This window comes from Hirundo rustica, chromosome 2 (assembly GCF_015227805.2).
Source record: "Hirundo rustica isolate bHirRus1 chromosome 2, bHirRus1.pri.v3, whole genome shotgun sequence".
Lineage (NCBI taxonomy): Eukaryota > Metazoa > Chordata > Aves > Passeriformes > Hirundinidae > Hirundo > Hirundo rustica.
Window position 1 is genome coordinate 36,473,301 of NC_053451.1, and position 26,280 is coordinate 36,499,580.

Genomic DNA, 26,280 nt, shown 5'->3' on the forward strand with positions numbered 1-26,280 from the left:
CATCTGCAGTATTCCCAACCTAAATGGGCTCTGACAGGCTACTGGCAATCTTCTCTTCCAAAATGCAGCCCTGACAACTAGTAACAAGCTTCCTACATGGTCCAGCGACTCATGTCAGCTTGGAATTTAAGCCTGCTCACTCTTAAATTCCACATCTGACCTTGAGAGAATCATTTGGGAAGCGTCCTTGCGCCTACACCCATGCTTCTGCCTGAATTTATTGTTCAGTCATGCCTATCACTTGCATCTGGCATCACTGCTGGTCACCACATATTGGCAAAGTGACAGATACTCCCAGCATTATGCTAGTTCCCCGCTCCATAAATATTATGGTGCCTCATGGATTTAGCTGGAAGTCAAAGCCCATGCAGTATTTTTCCCGTGAACCTTGCGTGCATGCCTGCCAGCAGCTCCCACAGCTTCTCTCTTCTCAGCACATCCTGAAAGAGGATTGCCTCGAGAGAAGCTGCAAACACGAGCATCCCCTCCAGTGATCTCTAGTTTATTTAACATATTACAAACGTGCTAACTGAGAGGCAAACAAGGATGGCAAAGCTGCCTGTTAACAGCGGCTCAGTAACTCCCATTTCCGAAGCTGTCAAGGAAAAGTCTTACACACCCAAGATCAGTGCCCAGAAAGGTTGAGTTCTGCACTGAACCACATCACTTTATATATTGCTGAGAAGTGGTTGGCTGCCAAAAAGATACTGTAAGTTTGAAACAAAAGAAGAATCCTGCAATACTGTGGAAATACTTTACACCTAAGATATGTAAAACCTCAGTCAACCTGCCTGCACACTTCAGCCACAGGAGATGCCTTGATCTGTACAGTAACTGGCTTTGTGTCTGCAAATCTCTAAGACATACCACACAGGAGTAATTTGGGCACCTCAGCATCCTTTGGGCATCTAAGCTTCCTTTATTCTCAAAAGAGATCATAGAATTGTTTAGGTTGGAAAAGAACTCTAAGATTGTACAGTCAAACCATTAACCCAGCACTGCCATGTTCCCCACTAAACCATGACCCTAAGCACTGCATCTACACATCTCTTAAATACCCCCAGGGATGGTGACTTTATTGTTTCCCTGGGCAGCCCGTTCTAGTGCCTGACAACCCTTTTAGTGAAGAAATTTTTCCTAATGTCAAATCTAAATCACCCCTTATGCAACTTGTGGCCACTTTCCGTTGATCTTATCGATATCGCAAATGGAGCCAGGAATCGGTCCATTTCACCTGAATGGAGATCTCTGAAACAGCAAATTGCATGAAGCATCCTTCAGGCTCCATTGGCTGTATTTATCAGAATTCATTAGACCATAATGGGAAAGACACGGAGAAAACATGTAGAGCCCTACATTTAGGCATCTTAAAGTTGAACTGACTCCCACTCTCCATGACTCACTCCTCTCCCACTTCTAACACTCAGCTCTTTCAGATTTGCACTGAATACCTTTGTAATTCAATACTAAGAAGGCTGTGTACTAGAATATGCCTGTTCAATGCTTGCTGTACTACTGCAGCCTTGGTTTGCAAACTTGGTAAATGGACCATAGTTAGGAAAACAATGGGCAAAAGATAATACTGTGGAGGAGATTAATTAAAAATACCCCTAAGGCAATCACTGGAACAGATTGCCTAGGGAGGTTAGAGAATCTCAGTCACCAGATGTTTTAAAGAATTTGACAAACACCTGTCAAGAATAATTTAGAAAAAGTTCATTCTGGCCTAGGATGGGGAAAACAGGTTAGACCCATCTTCCCCAGCTATAAACAAGTGCTATGCCTTTGAAAAAACAAACAAACAAACAAACACACAAAAAAAACCAAACAATCCCCAGAAACAAACAATAACTGCCTTGCCCAAAGGAAAAAAAAAAAAAAAAAACAAAAAACCAAAAACCCCAAGCTTGCTGAGAACTGGAGTTATGTCCAGAAGTTTCAATTGTTTTGAACTCATTATTTCTCAAACAGCATATTTTATTCAACAACATATTCCCACCATGAATTTGCTAGGCCTAATTTCCTTTCCACATTTCCTTTAAGCAGCAGGGCTCAGTGTCACACATTCAAGCACCCTGTGTTTCAGTAGATATTTGATGACATGGAGAAATAAACCTCATTCAAATACATCTTCCCTTCTCTGCATCTACATCCACAGAGGAAACTTCAGAGATGTAAATGGAATGGATTTTCACAAAATCATAGAATAGTCTGGGTTGGAAGGAACCTTTAAAGGTCATCTAACGCAACCCCCAACGCATGCAGACATATGTCGTAACTTCTGGAAGATGCTTTACCTTGCAACTGAGCTCAGTTTGTTTGTGCCTGATACAGATCTGACCGTCAGCTTCATGGCACATAAACACTGGTCTGCTGTTTGTGTAAAGAAGAAAAACCAGCAAATTTTGTAAGCCAAGATAAAGAGATAATTAGGGAGATGCCATTCCTTCCCTCTCCTTCGGAGTCAAAAAGGAAGGCAGAAAGGAAGATGCAAGGGATGAGCAACTTGGCTTCACATTCTTGTCTCAGCAAACAGGTAAGAGGGGGCAGAAAAAGAAACTATATTTTCTTGATTTCTCACTAGACATTGAGCAATGGAAAGGGAAAAGGAATAATCTTGAAAGTGAAGAAGTTTGTGGTAGTTGGCTATAGCACACACAAATCTCCAAGCTACAGCCTGATCTTTATTTAAACACACACCAGAGGACAACGTCTTGTCCCAAAGTTGGCCCACTGTCCTCAAGCAAGCTTGGGAAAGGCATCAATCAAGGAGCAACCAGCTCTTTCTTGTTGTGCTTCAGGAAAAGGAAAAGTATTTTCCATTTACTTACCCAGAAACATGCAGCATCAGCAGCATATAGAAGACAAAGAAAAGGTTGTGTGTATACCAGAAGATGTCATAGTTTGAAGCTCTGAAAAGAATAAAACATGGTTCAATGCTGTTTCAACTAACATGGAATCACTGCTAATTAAAAGCAGATCTGTGCACACAGGACATGATTACACACTGCACACTCATGCAAAATAGTCAAAGCCCAGAATGTTTTCCCACAGGCACACTGTACTTGTACACAATTAAGTGTTGAGAAGAACAAGTGACTGGCACAGAAATAACAAGGTGAGAAGGAGAGGTAAGGGCACAGATGTACAGAGCCAGAATGGAGAACTCTTCTGAAACTGGGAGATGACTACTTTCACAGGTCCTAGTTAGTCTCCACGAGACCCTTATAGCTGGAGTAGTTCTCCCACCTCCAGTCTCAAAACTCAGCCTCCTTTCATTGAGGGTAACCTCGCATTCTCCCTGCCCCATTACAGTTCAATGTGTCACTAAGGCTGCAGCAAACAAACAGGTAGCATGGACAGCAGCAGAAGGGCCAGTGGGAAGGGTAAAAAACTTGTAAGGGTACAGAGTGGAAGGAGATACAGGAAGAATAGGACCTAGAGCAAGGAGATAACAGCACAGGTAGAACTTTCATTGCAGGAAGCCACACGCATTATTGCTCCAGGACTGATGGTCCTGGGAGGAACAAGAAGAACATTATCACTGTGAGATCAGGAGAGGTGAAGAGAAAAGAGCACTTCCTTTTATCAGTAATTTGTTAGACAATGTAAAAAAAATCCCAGACCAAAGAAAAGACCCATCTGGAACTGTTTTCTGTTAAGCTTTTTTTTTTTTTTTTTTTTTTTTTTTTTTTTTTTTTTGAGTAAAATTCAACAAACAACCAAATGGCTAAGAAAATACAGTAATTCACAGCACAGAGACATGTTTCTCACACTACACAGCGTGGTAGGAAAGTCCCCTCTAAAACTAAAAACCTACTCCCAGTCATAAACCAAAACAATTAAAAAAAAAAAAAAATCTTTAGCTCTGAGCTATTCCGCTTGACACAGCTAAATTTTTTTTTCCAGAACTTTTTCCCTCCTATGGTCTTCTACACAACCAGATAACTGTTCTTTCTTCAATACAACTGAAACACATACTGCATTTGTTTCTGTCAATACAGGACTTATTTGTTTTCTTTCTCAAGAGAGGAAAAATAACTTTGATGATCCAAGGGCTACCAAAATAAAATCCAAGCCAGCAAAGGAACAAGGCAGGAAGCAAAGGAGGGAAAAAGGAAACAATAGAAGAAATACAGCAACAGCAAGGAGCTCTGAAATCCCCCCTCCACCCTGCCATTCCTCCCCCAGTCAGCACCATGACAACACTTTTTCCTCTTTGAAGCTACTCAAGCCTTTTTTCTATCTCTCCACTTCCTGGGAGGCATTTCCATGCAGTCACTCATCAGCATCTATGAGGAGTTGTGGGAGTAATCATCAGTAAGGGGAAAATAAGAACAATGGTGTGCAGAGTGGAAGCACAATTGGAAGACACAAAGGGAGTAAAATCCACATGCTGTCTCAAAACCAGTCATAGAATCCCAGAATGGGACTTTAAAGATGGTCTAGGTTGAACCCCCATAACATGAGAAGGGACAAGGACAGGTCTTGGAGCTCTGGTTTAGTTTGGTTTCATGCTATAATACCAAAAGCTGCACGCTGAATGTTTTATTGGCTCTTGAGCACCTTTTTCAGAATGCAGCAATTTTTCAAAATTTCAGTGATGAACAGTCAATCCCTGGACTGCTTCTGACATGTTGCTTTCAACAGCTAATTACTGTTACTGATTAAAATTACTGTACATTTCTTTCCTGAATACATCTAAATGTCAGTTTCCAGCTCGTTGAGCATTTTATTCTTCTTTCAGCACTCCTACAGATACCTCAGCTATAAAATCCTGGTTCCTCACATGCATCAAGTTGCCCTAAATGTGAGCAGACCCTCTGAACTTCACCTCCTTAAATTATATGGGTATGTAAATCCTTGAACCTCTTACCATGAAACTTATTTTCCAACACCATAATAACTACATTCTTACTTGGATCCTTAAAATGTGTATCCTACAGATACATACAGTATTCTAATATAGTCAATAATCTTCCTATTGAAACACACAAATTTTTATAGCTCTTCAGAATATTTACTTTTTTAACCTTCTTAGGGCTTAAAATAGACATTATTCACAGAATGGATGCATTTCTTAGGAATGCAAAGTCTTGAAAATTTGAGGAAAGTTGAATATTTAATTTTGGTTAATCTACTTTAGAATTTTGCAGATGAAGACCTGCAAGAGTTAATTTACTAAGAAATGTATGGGGAATTTAACATGCTTTAAAGGGACACACTAGGCAGCACAGTTCTAGAAAAATATTTTTAATCCTGCTACAGACAGTTTTGAAAAGGAAGATATATGTGGTAGCTCAGAAGATGAAATTGAAGACTAGAATATTTGGTTACAAAAATAGACGGCACTGCAGCACCTTACTTTTAATGTTCTTTTAAATACTTAACTGCCAAATCTTAAACATCATTAATTTTAAAGTTGGCAGAAATGTCAACATTTATTGACAGGATTTATTGTGTTTTCTGATAACTTCATAACCCTACTGAAAACAACTACTGAACCAAAAATGTTGGTCTAATTCTCAGGTATGACATGGCAAAAATTTAGAAAATTTTTCAACTAATAATCACTTTCCCCCTTTTAAAACATTCACAGCTAATTCAGTCCTTCCAGTACTTATTTGCACAGTTTACTGAAAAGGCAGGAAAACAGAGGCATACTCATGCATAGAACAATTTCAGGAAGAGCATACAAAGGAAGAAATCACTAAGCAGGTCAGTGTGCAAGAGAAGATTAGGGCTGAAATCCAAGACTGTAACAGCCTCTGAAATACTTTTTAAAAAGCTCAGTTTCTGATAGGCAGTGAACATTTACAATGAATTTTCCTAAAACTGTACTGTATTCTCAGCCATCACAGGGAATCCCAGTGAGGATCCACAGGGAAAGAGATTGAAAAGAGACAGAGATGCATGCATCAATTTGTTTCCTTAGGAGAAAACACTATAATAAAGACAAGCTTGAGCTCTATGCCAGAGGGAGAACCCAGGATAAAATTCCCGAGTAAGAATTATTGCTAGGGAAACAGGAGATGCAGATTGTATCTTTTGGGGCTTTGATTCTGCTGGCTAGATAGCAGAAAGCTGGGTAAGTATTTGCACTTATGTAACTGTGGAAGGAACTAAAAAGCATGTAACTTCAAAAGACGTTGCATGAGCCCCAAAATTATTTCCAAGAATGTTTACAACTACATATATTTTTCTAAGCTTCCCAATCACTAATACATTATGTTCTTCTAATTTAATTTGGCCTTGAAGAAGACAGAACTTTGTTCAGGCTCAATGTTACAGAGTAAAGTAATAGTTTTATTTTTCCAGCTTCCCAAAACTGCCTTTCTTTTGCAAGTAGAGCCATTTGTGTGGACCATGTAAGGTGCAACTATGTTACACCTGGCACAGCAGCCTAATCCTGCACTTCTGCAGTCTGCATGATGCCTTCAGTTTTAGCTTTCTTGTTTTTTTAGATTTTGTGCTGCCTAGAGGTGTAGTTCTGAGCCTCATATTAAGTGTTAATAAGCTCTCTTCACAGAGTAGGTAGACAAAACAAATCCTTTTCCTGCAGAGGACCAAGGACAACTTTCAGCCCAACAGCATAAACAACGGTGGACTGAAGGGAGGAACAAGAAGGATGAGACCTCACAACCAGAAGATGTGATTGGACAACTGAACTCCAATATGGAAATGGATCTAAACTTTTAAAAGTGTAAGATCTCATGACCGGTCAGCCATTTTGTGACCACTCTTGGTGCAGCCCCGGTCAGGCTCCTGTCCTGCCCAAGGAGGACACAGGAGGCCTTTCAATAAATACCTACTTTATTCTCTAGCTCTGTCCAGTCTCTGTTTCAGGTCAGCCCTCGCAAGACATCATGCAGTGCCTCACAAAAGTCTGAGCCCTGGAAGAAGCCTTGTCCACTGAAAATGCACAAGTGTTTTCTGAACTACTTTCTGAAAACACAGGAGAACATTGCCAGCTAACACAGATACTCGGGAAAGACAGATTAGTTCAACAAAGCTCATAACCACATATCTAACTCACATCAGTGGAGCACCATTAATGTTTGAAGATACATAATTAATACATCCTTCCATGTTTGCTGAATTGAGGTGATGCACTTACATAGACATGCTGTGAATTCAACTTCTGTAAAAACGAAGGGCTTATTTTTACATGCTCAGTTGCAGAATCCAAGCCTTAAAAAGACTGCAACATTGGGTTAGACCCCCCAAGGTACCAGTCATTCACAGGTCCTGTCATATGTGTTCATTAATGTTGGTACAGAATGTCTTACCCACCACAGGACCAAACCTTTGGAAATCCCAGCAGCTGCTCTGAGCCAACACTGCATTGCTGTTTGGTATATTATAATTCATACTAAAAGGAATATATCTGACAACCAGAAGCAGAGATTTTAAAAGCAATGGTCTACTTCAGTAGCATAATTTTGTGTCTGTTTGTTCCATTGATGATATTGGGGTTTGTTTGGTTGGTTTTTTTTAGTTTGGTTTAGCTTTTTGTTACAACATATTGTCATAATTAATTGGTGCCAATAATTAAGACAACAAGAGCATCTACTTTTTTCTTCCACTGGACTTAATTTATGCACTGGGTAGAACTTCCCATATGTTGAGTTTACTGAGTCTCCTACAACCAGGAAAAAAAGAAGTATTTAAATTTTTAAAGGTCCACATTTTTAACTCAGCACACTCATTAGTATTTTTTCAGAAGGCAATTCAATCAGGTCTTGTAATTGTTTTCACACAAAATTCACTGTGCTAATTTTACTGCAAGCTAGGGGAAAAAAAACACAAAAAGAAAAAAAACAGGACAAAAAACCTGGTATTTTTAACACTCTATTCAGTAGGAGAATATGACTAAGGAAATATCATTTTGTAGCATAATGATCAGATTACATCTTACCTGATGGCATAAGTGGAAGCTGTAAACATTAGGAATAACACTAACACCATAATGACTCCAGTCAGACCTGGAACTAAAAGGGACATAACTTGCATTTGAACTGTGAAGAGATATACTTGTCTACTATGATCTTTTAAGAAAGTGGAATTAGACATACAAATCATGATTCAATCAAACTCTTGAATATACTTATCTCTTGAGGACAACTCACGTATCAAACCAGATAGAAGAGTTCCTGTGCAATTTCCCAGCTTTCCAAAGAAAAATACCCTTTTTCTTGCATTTCACTATGCATCACAACTTCCTATTTGTCTTTGCTCCTGTCATCTTTTGCTTGTGACATCTGTGTCTAAGCAGGTAACTAAGAACAAACACTGTTTACTTGCAAGACTGACTGTGCAAGTTTCTGTCTCTTTTTTATTCCAAACACTACACTCTGTTGATCATGACAATTAAAAACCTGTTCAGGGACAGAATTTCAAGAAAATCTATTTCTATGCAAGCTGTCACTACAATTTTTTGCCAGCTTGTTTCATTCTGGAATGAGGAAGAGCCTGAAATTACTCTCCATGGCATTGTATCACGCTTGAAATTGTTGCCCATAGAGCAAGGTCTGCGAGAGTGATCTGCAGGCAGCATTTGGGAAGCAAATGTTAAAAATATTAACATTTTTGATGCTAATATTTGACTCATCTGCTCAAATGAAGACTTGTATCAGAACTAGTTTATCCTAAGGTCTTTTTTAAGTCAAAGGAGAAATAATCTCAAATCTTATCTTTTTATAAACTTCTCAGTACCCACTTACTGAAAAATCTGATACACCACAACTCACTCCTCAGTTTTTTACAGCCCTACAATCAATGGAAGCTTTGTCATGGAATGCTTAAAAAAACCTTGATTTCCCTCCTCCATAGAAAGATTGTAATTAAAAGCAGTTGCAGTAAAAAATATGTATTCTATCCACTGCCTCCTTTTAATTTTTTTTTCTCAAATTTTCTCAGATTTGATGTGTAACCTGCAATGAAGGTCAAATTCTGAACAAATACCTCCTATGTAATTGCCGTACAGCATTTGATTCAGCTTCCTACATTGCTACTCAAGCCAGAGGTCAACTTCTTTGTCCAGTTTTTCAATTATCTTCTCCATCAAACTGAAATCACTCAAAGTCTTGCCCCAATTTATCAGTTCATTTTTAGTGGCTCCTCTCTGCCCTGTCCCTGACTCTCCTTTGCTCCACTAAATATAATCTTGAATACTTGTTCCTCCCACAGTCTGCCTCACACCCTCATACAAGGAGGTTATCTCCTGGACTAATCTGCAAAGCCATCATCACTCTACAAATCCTTCTGATTCCTTATTCCTTCTGTTTGCTGTTCTGAACTGTCTGGGAAGAAACCAGAGATTTGGGGATTATTTGCACAGCTCCCAGTGCAGCAAAATCTTGGTCCCTGGCTAGCCACTCCTCGAGCACAAATGGTACATGTTAATTACAAGTCATTAGGACAGAGAGTGAATGGAGTAATTTTAAATTTAGGATAACTCTGACCTCAGTTTCTGTTCACTTTCTCCCTTCCTCTACTCTCAACTGATCTAAGCCTTCCCTAGGGTTCTTGGGAAACACTGGAGCACCAGCTGCTACTTCCAGCACACCTGTTGGGATTGACAAACCTAGAACCATTGCTGTCTGTTCACAGATTTGATTTGACTGTGCTCCAAATGCTACCAAGTCAGGATTTTTGTGATGGCATCAGGAAGGGACTTTATCTGCTTATGAAGCACTACAGCTCAGACTAGTGCCTGCCCCTCCATACCCAAACATTGCTCCCTTCTAAAGTCCTGCTCCCAAAATGTCTTCGTCTATTTATTCTGTATGAGTGCTGATGCCCATGTAACAGTTTAGACTGCTCAGAAACCCAACCAGCCCTTAAATAAATCAGCTGGAGCAAAAAGAATGGTTTGCCATTATGTATCTTTTTCTAGAAATTGGATCACTTAGGAAACTGGTTTTAATATTAGGGAGAATCTCTGTTTGAAACTAATGGATTTCTGCTGACTCACCTGTACAAAAACAGATTTAAAGATGCTGCTCATCCTGCTACTGGCCTTATGTAACTCCTGACTACTGGATAAGCAAATCCAGGTTATATTAACACAAATAATGCAACTCCAGATAGCTGAGATACAACAAATGGAGTGTGCCAATACAGGCCCAAAAGAAGTTTTGTCTGTGGAGTGATGATGATAAGCAGCAAACTTTTTTCCTTCAGTTTTGCAGGACTTACCAGTTGCAAAAAGTAGTTTCCTCGGGTCCTGAAAAACAGACCAGCAAAAACAAATAAAATCAACTTATGGTATTTTATATCTACAATATGAATATTTTTATGATGATAAATAGCCCCTGAAGCTCACACATTTTAAGACATATGCAGCCCCTAAATCTGGAAGCAGGAATGGATTTGGTACTTAGTAACAGTTTACATTGACTGTAATTCAACAAAAACTAAACCTTTAGCCTTTGCATCTCCCCAGCAGAGATAATTCTGATCTATAATCTGGATTCAGATAATTTTACAGATAATTGGTTTTTTGAAAGCTTAACTTTACTCAATTACCTCATCCCTTTGGGAGGACAAAGTGAAGCAGAAGAGGGAGAGGTTTTGAATTTAAATGTAAGACAAAAGGCAAGCATTTTACTGCCAGCTACATCACCAAGACATTTGCAGTGGACCCTAGTGAAGCAAGACTGAACACAAAGCATCTGACAGATGTTCCTGTGTCATTCAACACATGTGAAATGAAGAGGGGATATTTCAACATCAGGGAAACTGCCTCATTTCCCCTGATCCTATAGTTCAAGAGGTTTTTCTTCACTGCTTGGAAAACTTCTTTATTTAAACTTGCTGTAAAATGTAGTGAGGGGAGGTGAGAAGTTTTCATACAGGACAGGAAAAATGAAGCGACCCCCTTCCTGACCTTGTCTGCATCACATGTGTGTACCCAGGCAAAGAAGATGAGAGTCCCATCCAGACTGTCCACCACAGTTTAAAAAGGGATATAAGCGGGATTCAAGTACAAAGGTGAAAGAGCTACTAAAGTACCTAAAATTCAGGAGTTTTGATCCTAGAGCTCCCAAAAAACTTGCTATTGTCTCCGTTTTCTATTGCAGAACCCCTAAGGCTCCTTAGCAGAGGCTCAGAACCCTGGCACACTCTTGCCTGAGGCAAGCTCCTGATGATGTTCCTGATAAAGTGAAGTTTATCAGACCACTCCTAACACAAGCAGACACACAGCTCAGCCCAGAAGCTCAGCACAATAGTTGGTGTTGGCATGTCTGTCTGCCATTGAATAGCTCGGTGATTAGATCATTCACCCAGGGAATGGAAGACTTTGGTTGCTGGTCCTTATGAGCCTGGACTGAGCCAAGCTCTCTTTTTCCAGGAAACCATGCAGCTGGGATAGGGTCATTCTAAATATTTCCTAATGAAACTGGTAGAAAAGAAATGCAGTCCAGAGACTAGAATGAACACAAACAAGAGAGAATTTGACTGTAGCCCAAGAAGAAAGGGTGCTGGACTCTGGTCTAGCTTCTAAAATCTGTAAATATCTCTCCAGTGCCAAATACACAAGTAAGCACCTGGCCAAGGGATTAGGTCTCTGATATTCCTGCAAGAGATCTGCACCGCAGTCAGACAAGGCACACAAATCAAATATTTTGCGAGCGGAAATCAGTCCATGTAGATAACTAATTCCATGCCTAGCATATATACTCATATATGCAGTCACTGCAGCTGAAAAATGCAAAATTGGTTTCAAATCTCAAATTGTATTCTAAATAGTGGAAATGCAGAACAAATTTGCCCAAAAAGGAGCAGAAATGTGTTAACCAGGCCCACCCAAGGAACAGAGAGAGGCAGAAGTGAAACAGGAGAACAAGATGCAAGGCGAAAAGTTTAGATTGATTGCATTCTCCATCTAATAATCAAACAAGACTGAACCTTGCTGGCTTTAATACATGCTTTGTCCAGAGAAAGAAATAAAATCCATAGGAATCCACATGATGGTGAGTTTTCAGTGCATGAAACAGGAGCACAGATTGCACAATGGCATTGAATAATGCAAATATCCATCTATTTAAATTATATGCTTAAAATCAAAATATGAAAGGAAAGCTGGCTCACCTCACCACGATAGTTTGCTGCATTTAGTGTCACAAACTCTTCATTGTAGTTTTCAGAGAAGTTAAGAGCATTCACCAGATGAGCAGCAACATGTAAGACTGAAAAAAACCAAAAAACTGAGTAAAGCTGAGGATCTGTAAACAAGTGCTGGATGATCCCAGTGGCCAACCAGATGCCAAGATATAATCACATCACCTGCATGAGAAATACCAGGGACTGGAGAATTCTTAATTATTTTTCAAGAGTAAATCAGCTTATAAATATTAATTACAGAAAGCTGCATTTGTTTTAGGAACTTGTTTTAACACTACAGCAATGATTCCTGTACTGCAATGCTTCAGCTGAGAGACAACATTCAAAGGTGTCCAGCCAAGAATATTTCTTCTTCACCAAACTGGGTAGTTGTCTCCACTGCTCCCTCCTCTGCAGGTAAGTGTATAGTACCCTGCTCTTTCACTCAAATTCCTTAGGCACAATGAGGATTCACTTGTAAGGGCAGATTTTGATCTCATCTCATGTACCTGTCTTCCAAGAAACTGGCATTTTAAGGAAAGGCTTGACATTAGAATGTATGCCCATGTGTTTAAAGCAAAAAATGAACCAAAACCCACACACATTTGAGAAAGCATTTACAATTCAAGATGAGCAAGCACAGAGCAAGACTACCCCCAAATGTACTGCAGCAGAAAAACCACTGCATCAACATGCTTCCAAAACATGCTCAGCACAGCAAGATCTCACCTGAAAAGATGCATATTGTAACACCACACGTCACGTGGAAAGTTTTGCTTTTATCTATCAGCCTTCTGGTTTTCTTGCTGGCAACCTAGTAAGAGAAGAATTTATGCAATCTCTTCCAAAACAAAGCAAAGAAAGAAAAAACTAACAGCAAATGTGGTGATATAATAGCAACTTCAGTTTTCACTAGATTTTACACCTTTGCAAGCACAGTACCTAAATTTAAAAACTACTGGATTATGCCAAGGAGACAATTTTGAGGACTTAAATGAAGAAATTACACAGATGTCTGGCCTTAATATTTAGGAATTCCAGCATTAATTGTGAAGGCATCACTGATTCTTTTATAAGCAAGACCAAAAGGAATGGTATATTTGCATACATATGTGCACCCATAGGCATCAAATCTTGTAGGTATTGTCACATGATTAACAGAACTCACAGGTTCAATTTGCCAGCAGCTAGCAAACACAAATGTTCCGCAAAAGCATTATTTATATTTCTGCAAAAGCAACTGGCAAATCACAAAGAAGCCAAATCGTTGTTTCTCCCGTGATAACAAGTGTATCAATTTGGTATTTTTATAGAAAGTTCTATCACCTCCAGTAGGACAGTTGTGGTCATGCAGAGACAAAGTTGGGTTTACTCTGTTGAATTCTACCAGGAAGCACTTGAGAGGACACATATATCTCCAATATAGGAGAAAGACAGAGGAGAATTCATCTAGTTACAGCTCTCCAGCAACTCCCCATCCTTCAAAAGTGCACTGCAGAAACCACCCTCTCAACAGGTCAAACCAAACCACACAATGCCTGTCTTCAAAGGAGCCATGAATCTAAGCTAAACGTCTGATACTTGCACCATGCAAGCACGCGCTGTAAGAACAAACAGGGATGTAACAGCTTTTTTTTCTATTATTTTTTTACTAACCAGAGACCAGGGCCCTCTCCTGAAGCGCTGCATTCCGAGGACAGCACTCACCTTCTGGGATCCCCGCAGGAAGGCCAAGAGAACACGGCACATGGGCAGCAGGACCAGGCAGCAGTTGAGATTGAGGACAGATGCCGAAGCTCTGCTAATACACAATCCTAGCTGAACAAACATTGCAAGAGTTAGACTACAGGGAGAAGGGCATGGTACGTGTGTCAGTATTGTCCCCCTTTTTCTCTGCTGTGAGACCAAATGGTTCCCATGCTCTCTGGGTCATCAGAATAGTGGAGCTTTGTGATGTTTTATTGCACCGGAGGAACCACAGTACACACAGCATGCTATCCTGCCCTCACAGGGAAAGAAACAGCTCTCACCTTTGCATCAAGATGTTATTAAAAATAATTTCATCAACAATAAATGACAACTTTCTATCGGAAGAGCTAATGTAGTCATCAGTGCCCAAAGTCACATGGAACGATGCATCTGAGACAACAGTAAGTGTCCACTGAGAAATCACCTGAAGGCTTCAACAGACCTGACTAAGTAAAAAAGAGCAATAAATACTATGATGCCACTAGACAGCCACTTAAGTGTAATGATTTTCTGTTTAGCCACAAAAAGATGCAAAAAAAAATATTGATTCAGTCAAACTGAGATGGTCATAGTGTTTCAAGGATTGTTATAGAATTTTCACAAAACTCCTCATCCATTCACCTTATGCGATGCCATATTTGGACATAAAGAAAGTAGGTTTTCTTCAGTTTAACTGCTCAATAGCTGGGAACTGTAATGAAATCTAATTTCACTAATGCTTTCACTGATATATTTGGAACTTACATAATTAGAACAAAAACACTTGTCAAATAAATGAACAAAGCACACATTCATGTCATGAACCTGTATTTTTAATCTTATTATATTATCTCATTCATTTATGATTTTAAAAAGTTAGCAAAATGCCATTGTTCTCCTAGTTATTAGGTCAAATTACCATTTTACTAGCTTATATAAAGGATGCTTTTAGACTGTCAACAGATTTCTGGAACAGTATTTCTTACAGTGTTCTCAAAACCCCAAGTATTTCAACTCCTGAATAAATTATTAAAAAATATTATAATATAAAAGATAACTCAAATACTGCAGGAGCATGTGAATGAGTTGAACAGGTATAAATTATCTAATAAAAATTACTTAAGATTTATTACATTTTCAAAATGAAACTACGTAAAAAAATGAGCACATTTTACTTTCTCAGACCAAAAAAAAATCTGTAAAACATCTATCATATTATCACTGTTATCAAGAAGAAACAAAATTTGCAGACTTATGTTTGTGTCACAGAAATGGATACATTTACAAGCTAGTAAAAACAAACAGAATAACTGCACTTCAGAATATCTTGCAAGATCTCAAGCACAACAGTACGAAAGGGTTTCTAAATACCAGTACCATAAAACAACTGCCTGCTCTCACAGTTAGCAACATCCATGTTCCTCACCTGCTCTGCAGCACACCTGGACACAGCACCAGGAAGCAAACAGAAGGTAAAGAAGTTCAATCTACCTGAAGAAGCAAGCTCTGCACCTAAATCCTTTTTTCTCTTCCAGCTACTTTACATTATTTGGTTAGGGGCCTCCTGACCAAACCCCACCAGCTTTCACAGAACAGAGCAGTCACAAGGGCACCCTCTCTCAAAAGCTGCCTGTGAGAAGTAGGAGTAATTACTGCACAAAATGTGCTCGACCTTGTTCTCTACCATGTGAATGTGAGATCTCCAGCAAAAAATCCCAGGAACTGATAATCTCCAACCTACTGAATGATAGAAAATAAGACTAAAATGAGCCATGTCACTTAGTTCTTTCCCACTCTCCAGATGTCCTCCACTATTTCTTCCAATGTATGCTTAGTCCTCTTTTTCCTTACATAAACCCTCCCCTTGCTTCTATTTCATCTGTTATTTCACTCTCTGATCACTTGCACAATGAGAAATTTTTCTTGCTACTCCTTCCTCGTAAGCCATGTTCTTCAGGCCTTAGGCCATCCTCTCCTCCCCACTCTGGACCCTCCCAGCTGGAAATGACCCTTGAACAGACTGGATATAATGAAAAGAAAAATATCTCTATAATGCACTATTTGCATATACAACACTGTATCTGTTTTCATTAAGTCCCATAAAGAGAAGCTAAAAATGAGCTATATACCTCATTGACGCAGTAGCTTCAGAGACATGGTCATTAAAACATGTAAGAATTTTTACTGGGGCTTACTGATGTGCTGCAGTGCTGCAGTGATTAAATAGGCATGACTTGAAAAACTCAAGAATTATGTAGAAATAATGTTACGCAACTCCAGAAGTAAACGGAATCATTTTTGTAGCTGTTGACTAACACACAAAATCTGAAAAAGTGGCAGTACCATTAATGTGCAGTTTGAAAATTTTAATAACTTCTGTTATATGACTTATAATGATGCATCATTAGTTTCTCAAGAATTTATGTCTTTGAGTTTAAACATAAATGAGGCATGACATCAGTTATCTAAGACTTCCTTTACCAAACAAAACAACTTTTCATGCAAAGCTTCAACAAAACAATAATTTGGTCTAGAAAAGAGTCAAATCTACATGTAGAGTGTTAAATAAATGAAATAACTCCTGTCAGGGTTCAAGAAGCATTTGGACAACACTCTCAGTCACATGGCGTGATTCTTGGGATGTCCTGCTCAGGGTCAGGAGTTGGACTGATGTGTCCCTTCCAGCTCAGCATAATCTGTGACTCTAAGTAAAATGCTAAACAGTTTAACAAGTATGAATCACTAGTGATGTGTAGAAAAGGCTATCCTTTTAACCTTCCTTTGTTTTCCTCCACTAGTGAACAAATAGCAAATGTTCATGCAATTGCTACGGAGGAATGTCCTTCCATTCATTATAATTTAATGCTATCAACACCTATACCTAGAAGGAAAAAAAAAGAAAAAAAGAAAATAAAAAAAAAGAAAAGAGAGACCAGCAAACAATTACTTAAATATGTAACACACTTCCACGGAAACATGATTCAAATATTAAAATATTGTTACCAATGGTTCATGTAAGGTTTTATTCTGAAGAAATAAAGTTCAGCAATATTTCCTGCAACAAGCCCATGACTGATTTGCAAACAATGGTAAATACATTTAGAAATTCTTAGAATCAAAATTCATGCAAGAAGAAAAAGAGTTTAAGTTTGCTCTTAATATATATCCAAAAGCTAAAAATATTACCATGAAACTAATTCTTTCCAAATGGTTTCCAAGAGATCTCTTTCTTAACTTCCTTTGCATTGCCTGGGAGGCATAGTAACAAATTAACACAGTACATTGTTGGATTTTTAAACAATAGTAGAATAAAGGATGATTTTTGCTCCAAGGGTCTAGAAGGGAATATATACCCTTATTAAGTAGTTAAAAAATGAGAGATATATTATCCTGTTTTCTTCCTGAAGCTTTTACTGTCTTAAAAAAAAAAAAAAAAAAAAGAAAAAAAGAATTGTTATTGCATGTTACTGTTACTAGCATGCGAAATTTCTAGAGGATCACAAAAAAAAAAAAAAAAAAAAAAGCCACACACAAAATCTCTGCTGGACACTGTTTTATCCAGCTTTGCTGATACCAAATCCCCAAATCCAAGCATTCAACCACCTTCTTCCATAACCTGCTTACCTGGTACAACATACAGTGGTATCTGATTTCATAGAGGGGCTAAGAAGCACAGAAAACTAAAAGATTACTTGAATTGACAGACTAAAGCTGTGGCAAAAATAGTAGGGAACTGGACCATCCACAAACTCCGATCCTAACAACTAGGTTAGATTTTTCCCCCAGACAAGCATAAAGGAATTGCCACCTTCTCCAAAGGAACATGAAAGAGCTCCAGAATGTAAGTTCTCCAGGTATCCCTGTCTGATGTGTAGTCCCACAGAAATCCAGATAGACTCCTGGCTGTGCTCATACAACACACAAAGTGGGACAGAGAAGCAAAGAGTCAGTTCTCTTCTCAGTTCTTTCTTGCTGTCAGGGACAATGAAAATGAGTAAGTGGGCTTCCTCTGTTGGGAAAAGGAGCTTTCAATGTTAGACAAATTATTTCGGTATTAGATTGAGGGGTGAAGTACCTTACTGTGTACCCCAAAATTCCCTGAAGTTCATCAGTTATAAATACAAAGATGAAATGTAATCTGCAACTGTTGTACACAGAAATCTGATCTTTGATACATGGTCGCAAAATTAAGATTTCAACAAATACTGTCCTATCTCACCTTTTAAGTCAATCTTGTATCAAAAAATTGTTAGAATAATGCAAATCCTTCCACACCTGAGAGATGTGATTCTGTTTCTCAAGACTTCACTACTAACAAGCATCAACCCTAAACAGGTCATGGCACAATAGACACCACACTTGATGATGTCTCTTAGAGTCTTTAATATTTTTCAATTTTTTTTTTTTTTTTTTTTTTTTTTTTTTTTTTTTTTTTTTTTTTTTTTTTTTTTGGTTCAAGGCACCTTGAAAGGTTCTGACAAGACTCACAAGCCCCATGCTGTTATGTAGACACAGGTCACAGACCACCTCCCCAGGTCAGGACTGGAGCAGCTAAGTTTAGTTATTTTCCTACAAGGGACAAACTGTGCTACACAACATGTGTTCTTTTGACCCAGCTTCCTTTTCTTCATGGAGTACTCCTTCTCTTGAGTAACAGAGCACTGATAATCTAAGATGAAGGACAGAACTGAACTGTACGCACAGCAATTCCCCTTAAGCCTGTCAAACCCGGCTGGAGATCCAGCAACAAGAACATGAAGCAGCTGAAAAGAAGGAAGATGTGAGAGTAGGGGAAACCTACCATAACATGCGAAAACTTCTACAAAAGTTTGACTTGGTTTTGCTCCTGCCGGTTTCAGAAGGATTCTGCAAATCCCAATCTCATGTGCTGTAACCATTTAAAAATTATTTTAAGTGGTGCAATATTTTTTCATATGTATGGGGTATCTTCCCTACACTGCTGCGAATCAGTACTCTCCCTGTTCACTTGTAACTCATCACATAGGCATTCTTTGAAGGTTTTCCATCTCTTCTTGTCTACAAGTTTAGGTCATGTTCCCATTTTATACACAGTGCCTTTGTGTAGGATGTAATCCTCCTTCTGCTTAAATCAGTCATTCAAAGTGAAGAAAGACACTAGCTTAATCTTGAGCGCATTAATAGCTTCCAACTTCTCTGATAATCTCCAAGCAAAGGATCAAGATACACAACTCCCTCCAATGCTAAGATGTGGGGTATAAAGCAGGTTGCAGTGTGGTTGCGTAATGATCAATGAAAGCAGAATTTGGTCTCAATTAATAAAATCTCTGTCGTTACAATAAACTAGCAAGCAGAGACATGGAAGTTACTGGAACATCTGGAACATATTCCAAGCAGTGGATAAAGGTGACAACTGCAATACACAATACTGCGCAAGGCAGTAAGAAGGCAGCAACTGTACAGAAAAAAAAGTGAGGCAGCACTTTTTCCTTTCAACCCCATTTTCAGTTATTCAGTCTTTCCCCAAAGAGATCCTTCTGACAATGCATTTTCTTCACTTTGGTCTGAAACCCAGACGCTTATCTCTTGCATTAACATTTGACTACATTACAGTTATTTTGAGCAGGGACAAGAGAGGGAATGGGGAAAGAGAGACCCTTCGTGCCATCACAAAGTGAATTCAAAGCTCTTTCTGCACACAGGGAACTTAAGCAACAAGAAACAAGCATTTCATTCAGTGCTGTTAAAGCAAGACTTGAGTTCTGTAAGGCCAATAAGAAATTTATGACTAATTTTTTTTTGACTAGGCACAATCAAACTTGTTGGACAAAAATACAGCCAAAGCTAGACTGAAGAGAGAAATCCTGCAATCTATGAAGAAATCAATCTGGACAATATCACTGACTGAGCAGACCAAAATCTCAACAAATATTTTGGAGTCAAGTAATTTAAGATGGTCCCTTTCTGTAACTCATGCCTATTACACATTATAGCACCTATCATGAACAGGAAGGTGAGACTATTCCTTTCCTATTTGCCAAACTCTTTTATAAAAAAATCATGTCTGTTGAGGATTTCTTCACAGGCTTCTCTTCCTTAAGCAATGTAAGACCCCAAGTTAACACCTATCAAATCATAAAAAAATGAGATTCTTTATATGAATTGTGTTTTTAAACCAGTGTCAATGAATGCATTCATACAGTAAGACCTGCAGTATTACAAGCAATTCAGTATCCAAAGGGATGGTTCATCAAAGCAAAAGGACTGGAAAGGGATTTACATCCACTAGGTTGTGGTGAACTTTCACTTCAAGCATTATGTAACCACAGAATTATTCTGGTTAGAAGGGACCTCAGGATGTCTTTGCTCAAACCCCCAGTTCTAAGCATGCTCAACATCAAATTTAGATTAAGTTTGCTCAGGGTTTTTTGCTCAATTAGGAGGTTTTGAAAACTCCCAGGGATAGAGATTGCACAGTTAGGAGTTCATGGTCTCATCAATAGAAGTTAAACTGAGCAAAGCAGAGATATTTGGCACAAAATAACACTAAGTTGCCTGGTACATAAAAGACTGATCAACCTCCTCCTTCCACAGTACTGCCTTCTACTTCGTTCTCTTTGCAGTCCAGGACACCACCACCACTTAGTACCTTTTTACAGGTGTAGAATTAGGATGATTGTCATTGAAAGACTGAGTGAGAGTTAGGTACCTAAACAATTTTTAAATCCTGTCCTAAAGTATCTTGTTCAATGTCACAGAGAATACAATTGGAAAAGAATAAATCTGACCCTCGTTCTTCTGTAGACAGCTGAAAGGAAGTACATCAGTGACCACTGAATGAAAGACCAATCCCATTCTTTCTCTTGCACATTATAAAGAAAAGAGATGGTATGAAAACATGGCACAGTTGAATATACTCAGAATATTCAGTCCAAGATCTCATTTCATATCACACTCTGATTTCCTAAAGCAACTCTTCTTGTTCTCCATTCTGTTACTTTGCAAACAACAAAATTACCTGTGGTAAATTTTTCCATGCTGCAAGTGCAAAAGCTCTTAAAGCAATTATAGCCTATTGTAGCATACTAAGAAAGAAAAAAAGCCAATTCCTTAGGAAACCTCACTGAAAAAAACAGAAACTTTTTTTAATTTAAAACGTCCCACTCCTTTTTGGCAACTTTGTTAGCTCTCCGGAAAAAAAGGAATCAGTTGTCATGGAAGTATCCCTTAAAGAGTTCAATCTATTAAAACAAAAATTATCACAGTTGAATTATAAATGAAGAATTTAATCTAAATCTCAAAATCTTCAGACACCAAGAAATGGCACAGAGGCTCTGCAAACCACTCACACATGTACAGGGGCCATGGGTCAGTGGCTACACAAACCAACAGAGAAAAAGAAGACGGATAAAAACCTTTGTGGAAGGCAACTCCTGCTGCACTATTGCCTATGCCATCTCCTGAAGAAACCAAACTGGGTTCAGTTTTCTCAGCCCTTGCAAAATAATCTCTATGATTAATATGCATACACAGATATAATGAAGAGAAGGGAGAAAGCTAATTTTGGGATCTACTGAAGATATTTAGATGAACTGTAAAAAGTGAATTGCAAGTACATTTTACAGTCTTTAGTACTTTCAAAATGTTAAAATTATCTTTATAACTTTGACCAAAAGTATCTTTTAAACTTAGCTCTTCATTTTTAACCTTAATTTAGATGTCCCTAAATTCTGTGCCTTGGGGAACAGTTTTTCCTACAGCGGCAGACACAATTAAACAAACTTAAAAGCATGACCTCCTAGTCCTCATCTCCTGACCAAGACTAGGAATCTGTTGCCTGAGTCATCTCGCAGGCTCTGAACACACATTAAGTTACTTTGCAAGTGTATTCCATTTTGAAGTATAAGAAAACCAAAAAAAATCCCAACCAGATGATGAGCAATGAGGCAGACGAGTCATCTGAATTGAGAGAAACTTGCTGATTGGTACCAGCTGAAAATCTGGTCCAACATGTTACCCAAGAACACTTCCTTTACAAACAACCCATTTGCTCCACTAGGAACAAAAGCAGTTTTCAAATGGATACACCGGGCTGCAAAGCCGCCAGAAATTAAGGTAAAGTTTAGCACGCTTTCATGCTTTTTTCTGTCAAGAAAGTCACCACCATGAAGGATTTAATTATTGCCATTCCCTCCTTTTTCGCACTACCTTTGCTAAGATTCATTCTTGAACACATCTGAATCAAGCATAAGAAAAAAAAAAAAAAAAAGGAGAAAAGTCTATCAACTCAACTTATTTCCAAGCAAGATCTCAAAACCTTATGGTACTGGCTAGTTATGACAGTATCAGCCACTTGAAACTATTTACCCTGGATTTACCAAAAATAAACCCCAGAGGCTCCACAGCAGATTAGGACGTGCATCATCTGTGTTTAATCCCATGTCAACTTTCTATTGAAATCCATTCCTGAGTATGACATAGTGTTACAAAGCATTGTGTTATTCAGCCACTTTTTCCTCAATTGTCAAATGCTGAGCAACCCGTGGGCATTTTCCAGAAAGATGTTAACTCTTACTCTATGCCTTTTTAGATGTTTGTTTTGCTTTTTTTTTTTTTTTTTTAATGACTACAATGGCAGGCTTCCCGAGGCAGGCTGCTATTTCACATCTCCAAAGCATCTTTTTGGGTTCGTCAGTTGGTGGTGGGTGTTGCCCTTGCTGAATCAAAATATCTGAATCTTCATTAAACCATTCAGAATCAAAGACCTTACTATTAGAAAACAAAACTAAAGTTACATGCATTACAGCAGATTTACACAGAACAGAATATCCATGAGAATGACAAAGACTAAAAAGAACTAAAACTTATTAAAAGAAGTCCCTCAGCAAGCATGTATATTACAATAACTGGATTGGAAAGAATTCGCCTACATGAGTCCATAGCTTGCTTAATGTGTTGATGATGAAAAGTGGAGCTCCAGTCATCTGCTGAGCATGTCTGTGTTCCTGTGAGCCTGTCTGCTGCTGGGAACACCGGGAGGGGAGAGAGGAGGGAAAAGAATAGCTGTCCCACACTCGACTGGCTCTTTTTCTTCTCAGCAGCGTTCACTTTTTCTCCTAAATGACTGTCAGAAGAGCCTCACTAATTTCCTACTTGATCTTTCCCCACTCTGAAAAGTTAACAGGCAGTTTGTGTCATCTTTGACAAGCAAATGTGTTCCACCCCTTATCCCATCCTTGAGCATCACAATTTCCAGGGCAAAAAGTAATGTCCAGGTCACTCACCCCTAACATCTGATGCAAATAATAGTACTGCAGCCCTTGATTATAAAGCAGGAAGGTTTTCCCGAAGAGCCAGACATTGAGGGACAACCAGAAAAACTGAAATGAAACAGAAACAAGAGATTGTAAGTGAAAGTTACATGTGCAAACTTTTCAGCGTTCATTTCATTCATAAAACTCATAGGTCTGTAGTTTCATAAACATATGTAAATGGAATGAGAAAACAAACTTCATGCACGTAGTGTGTTTTAAAGTATTTAAAGGAAGTGCCCCTATGTGGGAAATTTTCACTTTCACTGAACTTTGCGAAACTTTTTGTGTCTTAAGACAACCGAGAGCCAGCAAAGCACCCCCATACAGGATGCTATCCCAAATCTTCAGCTGGATGTTGCATTTGAGAGACTCCAAGAATAAAAAAAACAACAACAAAGAGACAAAGGAAGAAAGAACTTGACCTCCAAGAAGCTGCATCTTCTCCCCCAAACTTTCGCAAAGAGAGCCTAACAAAGAGCAAGCACACGCACAGGGGGTGCGAGCCCGGCAGGGCACGGACGCGGGCACTGTCCCGGGCCGTGGCACCGGCGCGCATCCCTCCGTGCCGGCCGCGCACCGGGACGCGCACGGAGCACATCCCGCCCGTCCTGCCCCGCACGCCGGCACCCCCGCACCGCGCCGGGACGAGGCGCCCGGGACCGGCCCCCGCCGCCTGCCAGCACCCACCGGCCCCTCCTGAGCCTCCTCCGCGGGTCAGCCCCGCCGAGGGGTCCCCCGGGGCCGCCCCTACCAGGAAGAGGTGCTTGCTCCCCTCGTTGGCCAGCCAGCTCCTCCAGGACAGCGCCATGGTGCGGGACGCCCGCGGGGCAGGACCGAGGGTGGGGGCGGCCGGGCGAGCCCTCCTTTTCAGCCGGGCCGAGCCGCCCTCCCCTCTCCCCACCCCTCACCCCCCGCCCTGTCTTCCGGCCGCCGGGGCGTAGCGCTCCGGCCCCGCCGCGCCGCCGGCCCCGGCCCCGGCCCGCCGGCGCTGCCCCTTTGTCCGCGGCCGAGCGCCCCGGGAGCCGCAGCGCAGCCGCCCGGGACAGAGCGGGGCTCGGGGGGACATCCCCGCAGGGCAGCAGCATGCCCTGCCCTGCCCTGCCCTGCCCTGCTCCGCAGCGCTGCGGTGCGGTGCGGCCGCTTCCTCGCATCCCCCGCCTTGGGAAGAGCGTTTCCCCGCGGAGAATCCCGTCCGCGGGGATCCCACTTGCACGACACCCCCTCGTATCCCTTCCCTGAAAGGCTGAAACGTGATACAGAAAGCAGGAGGGAGCGGGGGAGCAGCCGTGCATGCGACTGCTCGGCAGCTCGGGTGAAACAAAGGGGCTGTCCAAGAAACTACTGTTCGGGCAGTACGTGAGGCCCTCGAAAGCCGAGAAGGGACAGGCTGTGTTATTTATTTGAAGTCTGATCCTCCTCCATCAGGTGTCCCTGGAGGACACTGGAAGAGGCCGCCTCCTGTGTGCCGGCACTGCGGATGTGCAGTCGAACAGCAACCAAGAAAGAGGGGCTATGGGCGATTCCACATCCAGCGTTCCTGGTCTGGGTTGCTGCGCTTTTTTGCCGGCAGTCTGCTTTTACTGGTGGTCTTCGTGTTTGGTTTGGGTTTGGGGAGGGTGGGGTTTGAGGGAAAGTTGCACCAGATACTGATTTTTACATAGAGAAAAACTTAAAAAAAAAAAAAAAAAAAAAAAAAAAAAAAAAAAAAAAATCTTGTTGCTAGCAGCTTTCAAGGAGGCTTTGCTGTCGGTGGAACAGTTCCACCAGGCAGTGTGAGGCGCACGTTGCTCCTTGAGATAGCGGCAGCGGTGGCAGCTGGCAGCAGAGAAAGGGCTGGGTTTCTGGGAGATGCCAAGTCCAAAGAGCAGTGCTGAGTAGTCTCATCCAGTCCAGTTTGAGCTGGCTGTCTTTCTCTTATTATCTGGAAAGTTGCCATTTTTTGAGCTCCTTATGAGCCACACTCCAAGGATCCAGAGAAGAATGGAAGGGGGCAAAGTACCATCTTTCTGCAGTTTGTATAAAGGTGGAGGGAATGTCTGACCCATGAGTGCGCCTGGGAATAAAGAGTACAAGCAGGGCAGAGCACCTTTGAAACTCAGTTGAGGGTATTTTTGCTGCAGCAGGAACTCTATCTCAAAAAGTGGCTGGCTTTCTGTGGCTGTAGGGAATTTCAGGTGAAGTTTTGAAATAGCAGGATTACATCCATTTTATATCATCTAATGACGCTAAAAGGAGAGTTAGTGAAAGAGAAAATATATATTTTAAGTCTCAAGAGAACCATACTTTGATGCCAAAGCAGCCCTAACAGCAGAAGAAATAGTACATTTTATTTATCTTTTTTGCTATTTCCATTCACTTCCTTGCTTCTCTTGTAATGCTAATGAAAATGGAAACTGCTTACACAGAAGTAGATGATGAAGCTTCTCTGGACAAGCATGTCAAAGCTGGAAGGCACAAAATAAAACTTGTAGGATATGTCAGGCCTAATAACAAGGGGCCTTGGCCAAAACTGAAGCCGAGGAGACACAAACAAACCAAAATAATTTGCCCTTGCTATATTTGCCCATTAGAAATGGTTCTGAAAAATCAGCTTATGCAGGATTTGACTGCCCACTCACTTGAAGCTGATGACTCATGAGCCAGCACTTCACTGCCTACTTACAAAGTGCCATAAGGCATGTGGAGCACATGACTCATGCTTGTCCACATTGGATCCTGCATCATATCTAGGTACAGAGCAAGGAATGTGTTTTTGTAGAAAACATCCCTATTTTCCTTCTCCCTGGAAACAGCCAAGGGTTTTGAATCATTAGCCCAAGAAGAGTCTGGCAAAGACCAGTGCCACGCTTATACATGTACATTCTTCCTCCACAGAGAAGGCTGAGTTCATTTCCAGTTTTAAGCCATCCCAGATGTATATGAACGTGTTTTTAAACTTAAGAGCTCCCAGAAATGACTGTAGATGTTAGTTACAATCCAAATAATTAGAAAAGTTATAGTATGACTCTCAAACCATTTGAGCTCATCTTGGCTTTGTGGGCATTCATCCTCTGATTATGATGGTCCTTGTGCTTTGTCCTACCAACTGGACAGAATAGTGCCAAAGTAGACAGCTCCTCTGTATTGGGTTTGCATGGCCAGATGTTGGTAG

At 40.3% G+C, this 26,280-nt stretch overlaps 1 protein-coding gene across 4 annotated transcripts in view; it reads right to left on the reverse strand.

Moving 5' to 3' along the window:
- Window positions 1-23,966, reverse strand: part of NOX4 (NADPH oxidase 4) — a 108,598-nt gene extending 84,632 nt beyond the window's left edge. The window contains exons 1-8 of one of the 4 annotated variants that reach the window (XM_040054804.1): window positions 23,881-23,966; window positions 23,100-23,195; window positions 13,816-13,926; window positions 12,838-12,922; window positions 12,097-12,194; window positions 10,201-10,228; window positions 7,919-7,991; window positions 2,832-2,912 (exon numbers count right to left, since the gene is read on the reverse strand). In XM_040054804.1, coding sequence (XP_039910738.1) covers window positions 2,832-2,912; window positions 7,919-7,991; window positions 10,201-10,228; window positions 12,097-12,194; window positions 12,838-12,922; window positions 13,816-13,926; window positions 23,100-23,195; window positions 23,881-23,937 — 629 coding nt within the window. In that variant the 5' untranslated portion in view covers window positions 23,938-23,966. Of the gene's footprint in view, window positions 1-2,831; window positions 2,913-7,918; window positions 7,992-10,200; window positions 10,229-12,096; window positions 12,195-12,837; window positions 12,923-13,815; window positions 13,927-23,099; window positions 23,196-23,816 lie in introns of all 4 variants that reach the window. The other 3 variants (XM_040054806.2, XM_058419250.1, XM_040054805.1) reach the window with 3 other exon arrangements.
- Window positions 23,967-26,280: the final 2,314 nt, after the last annotated feature.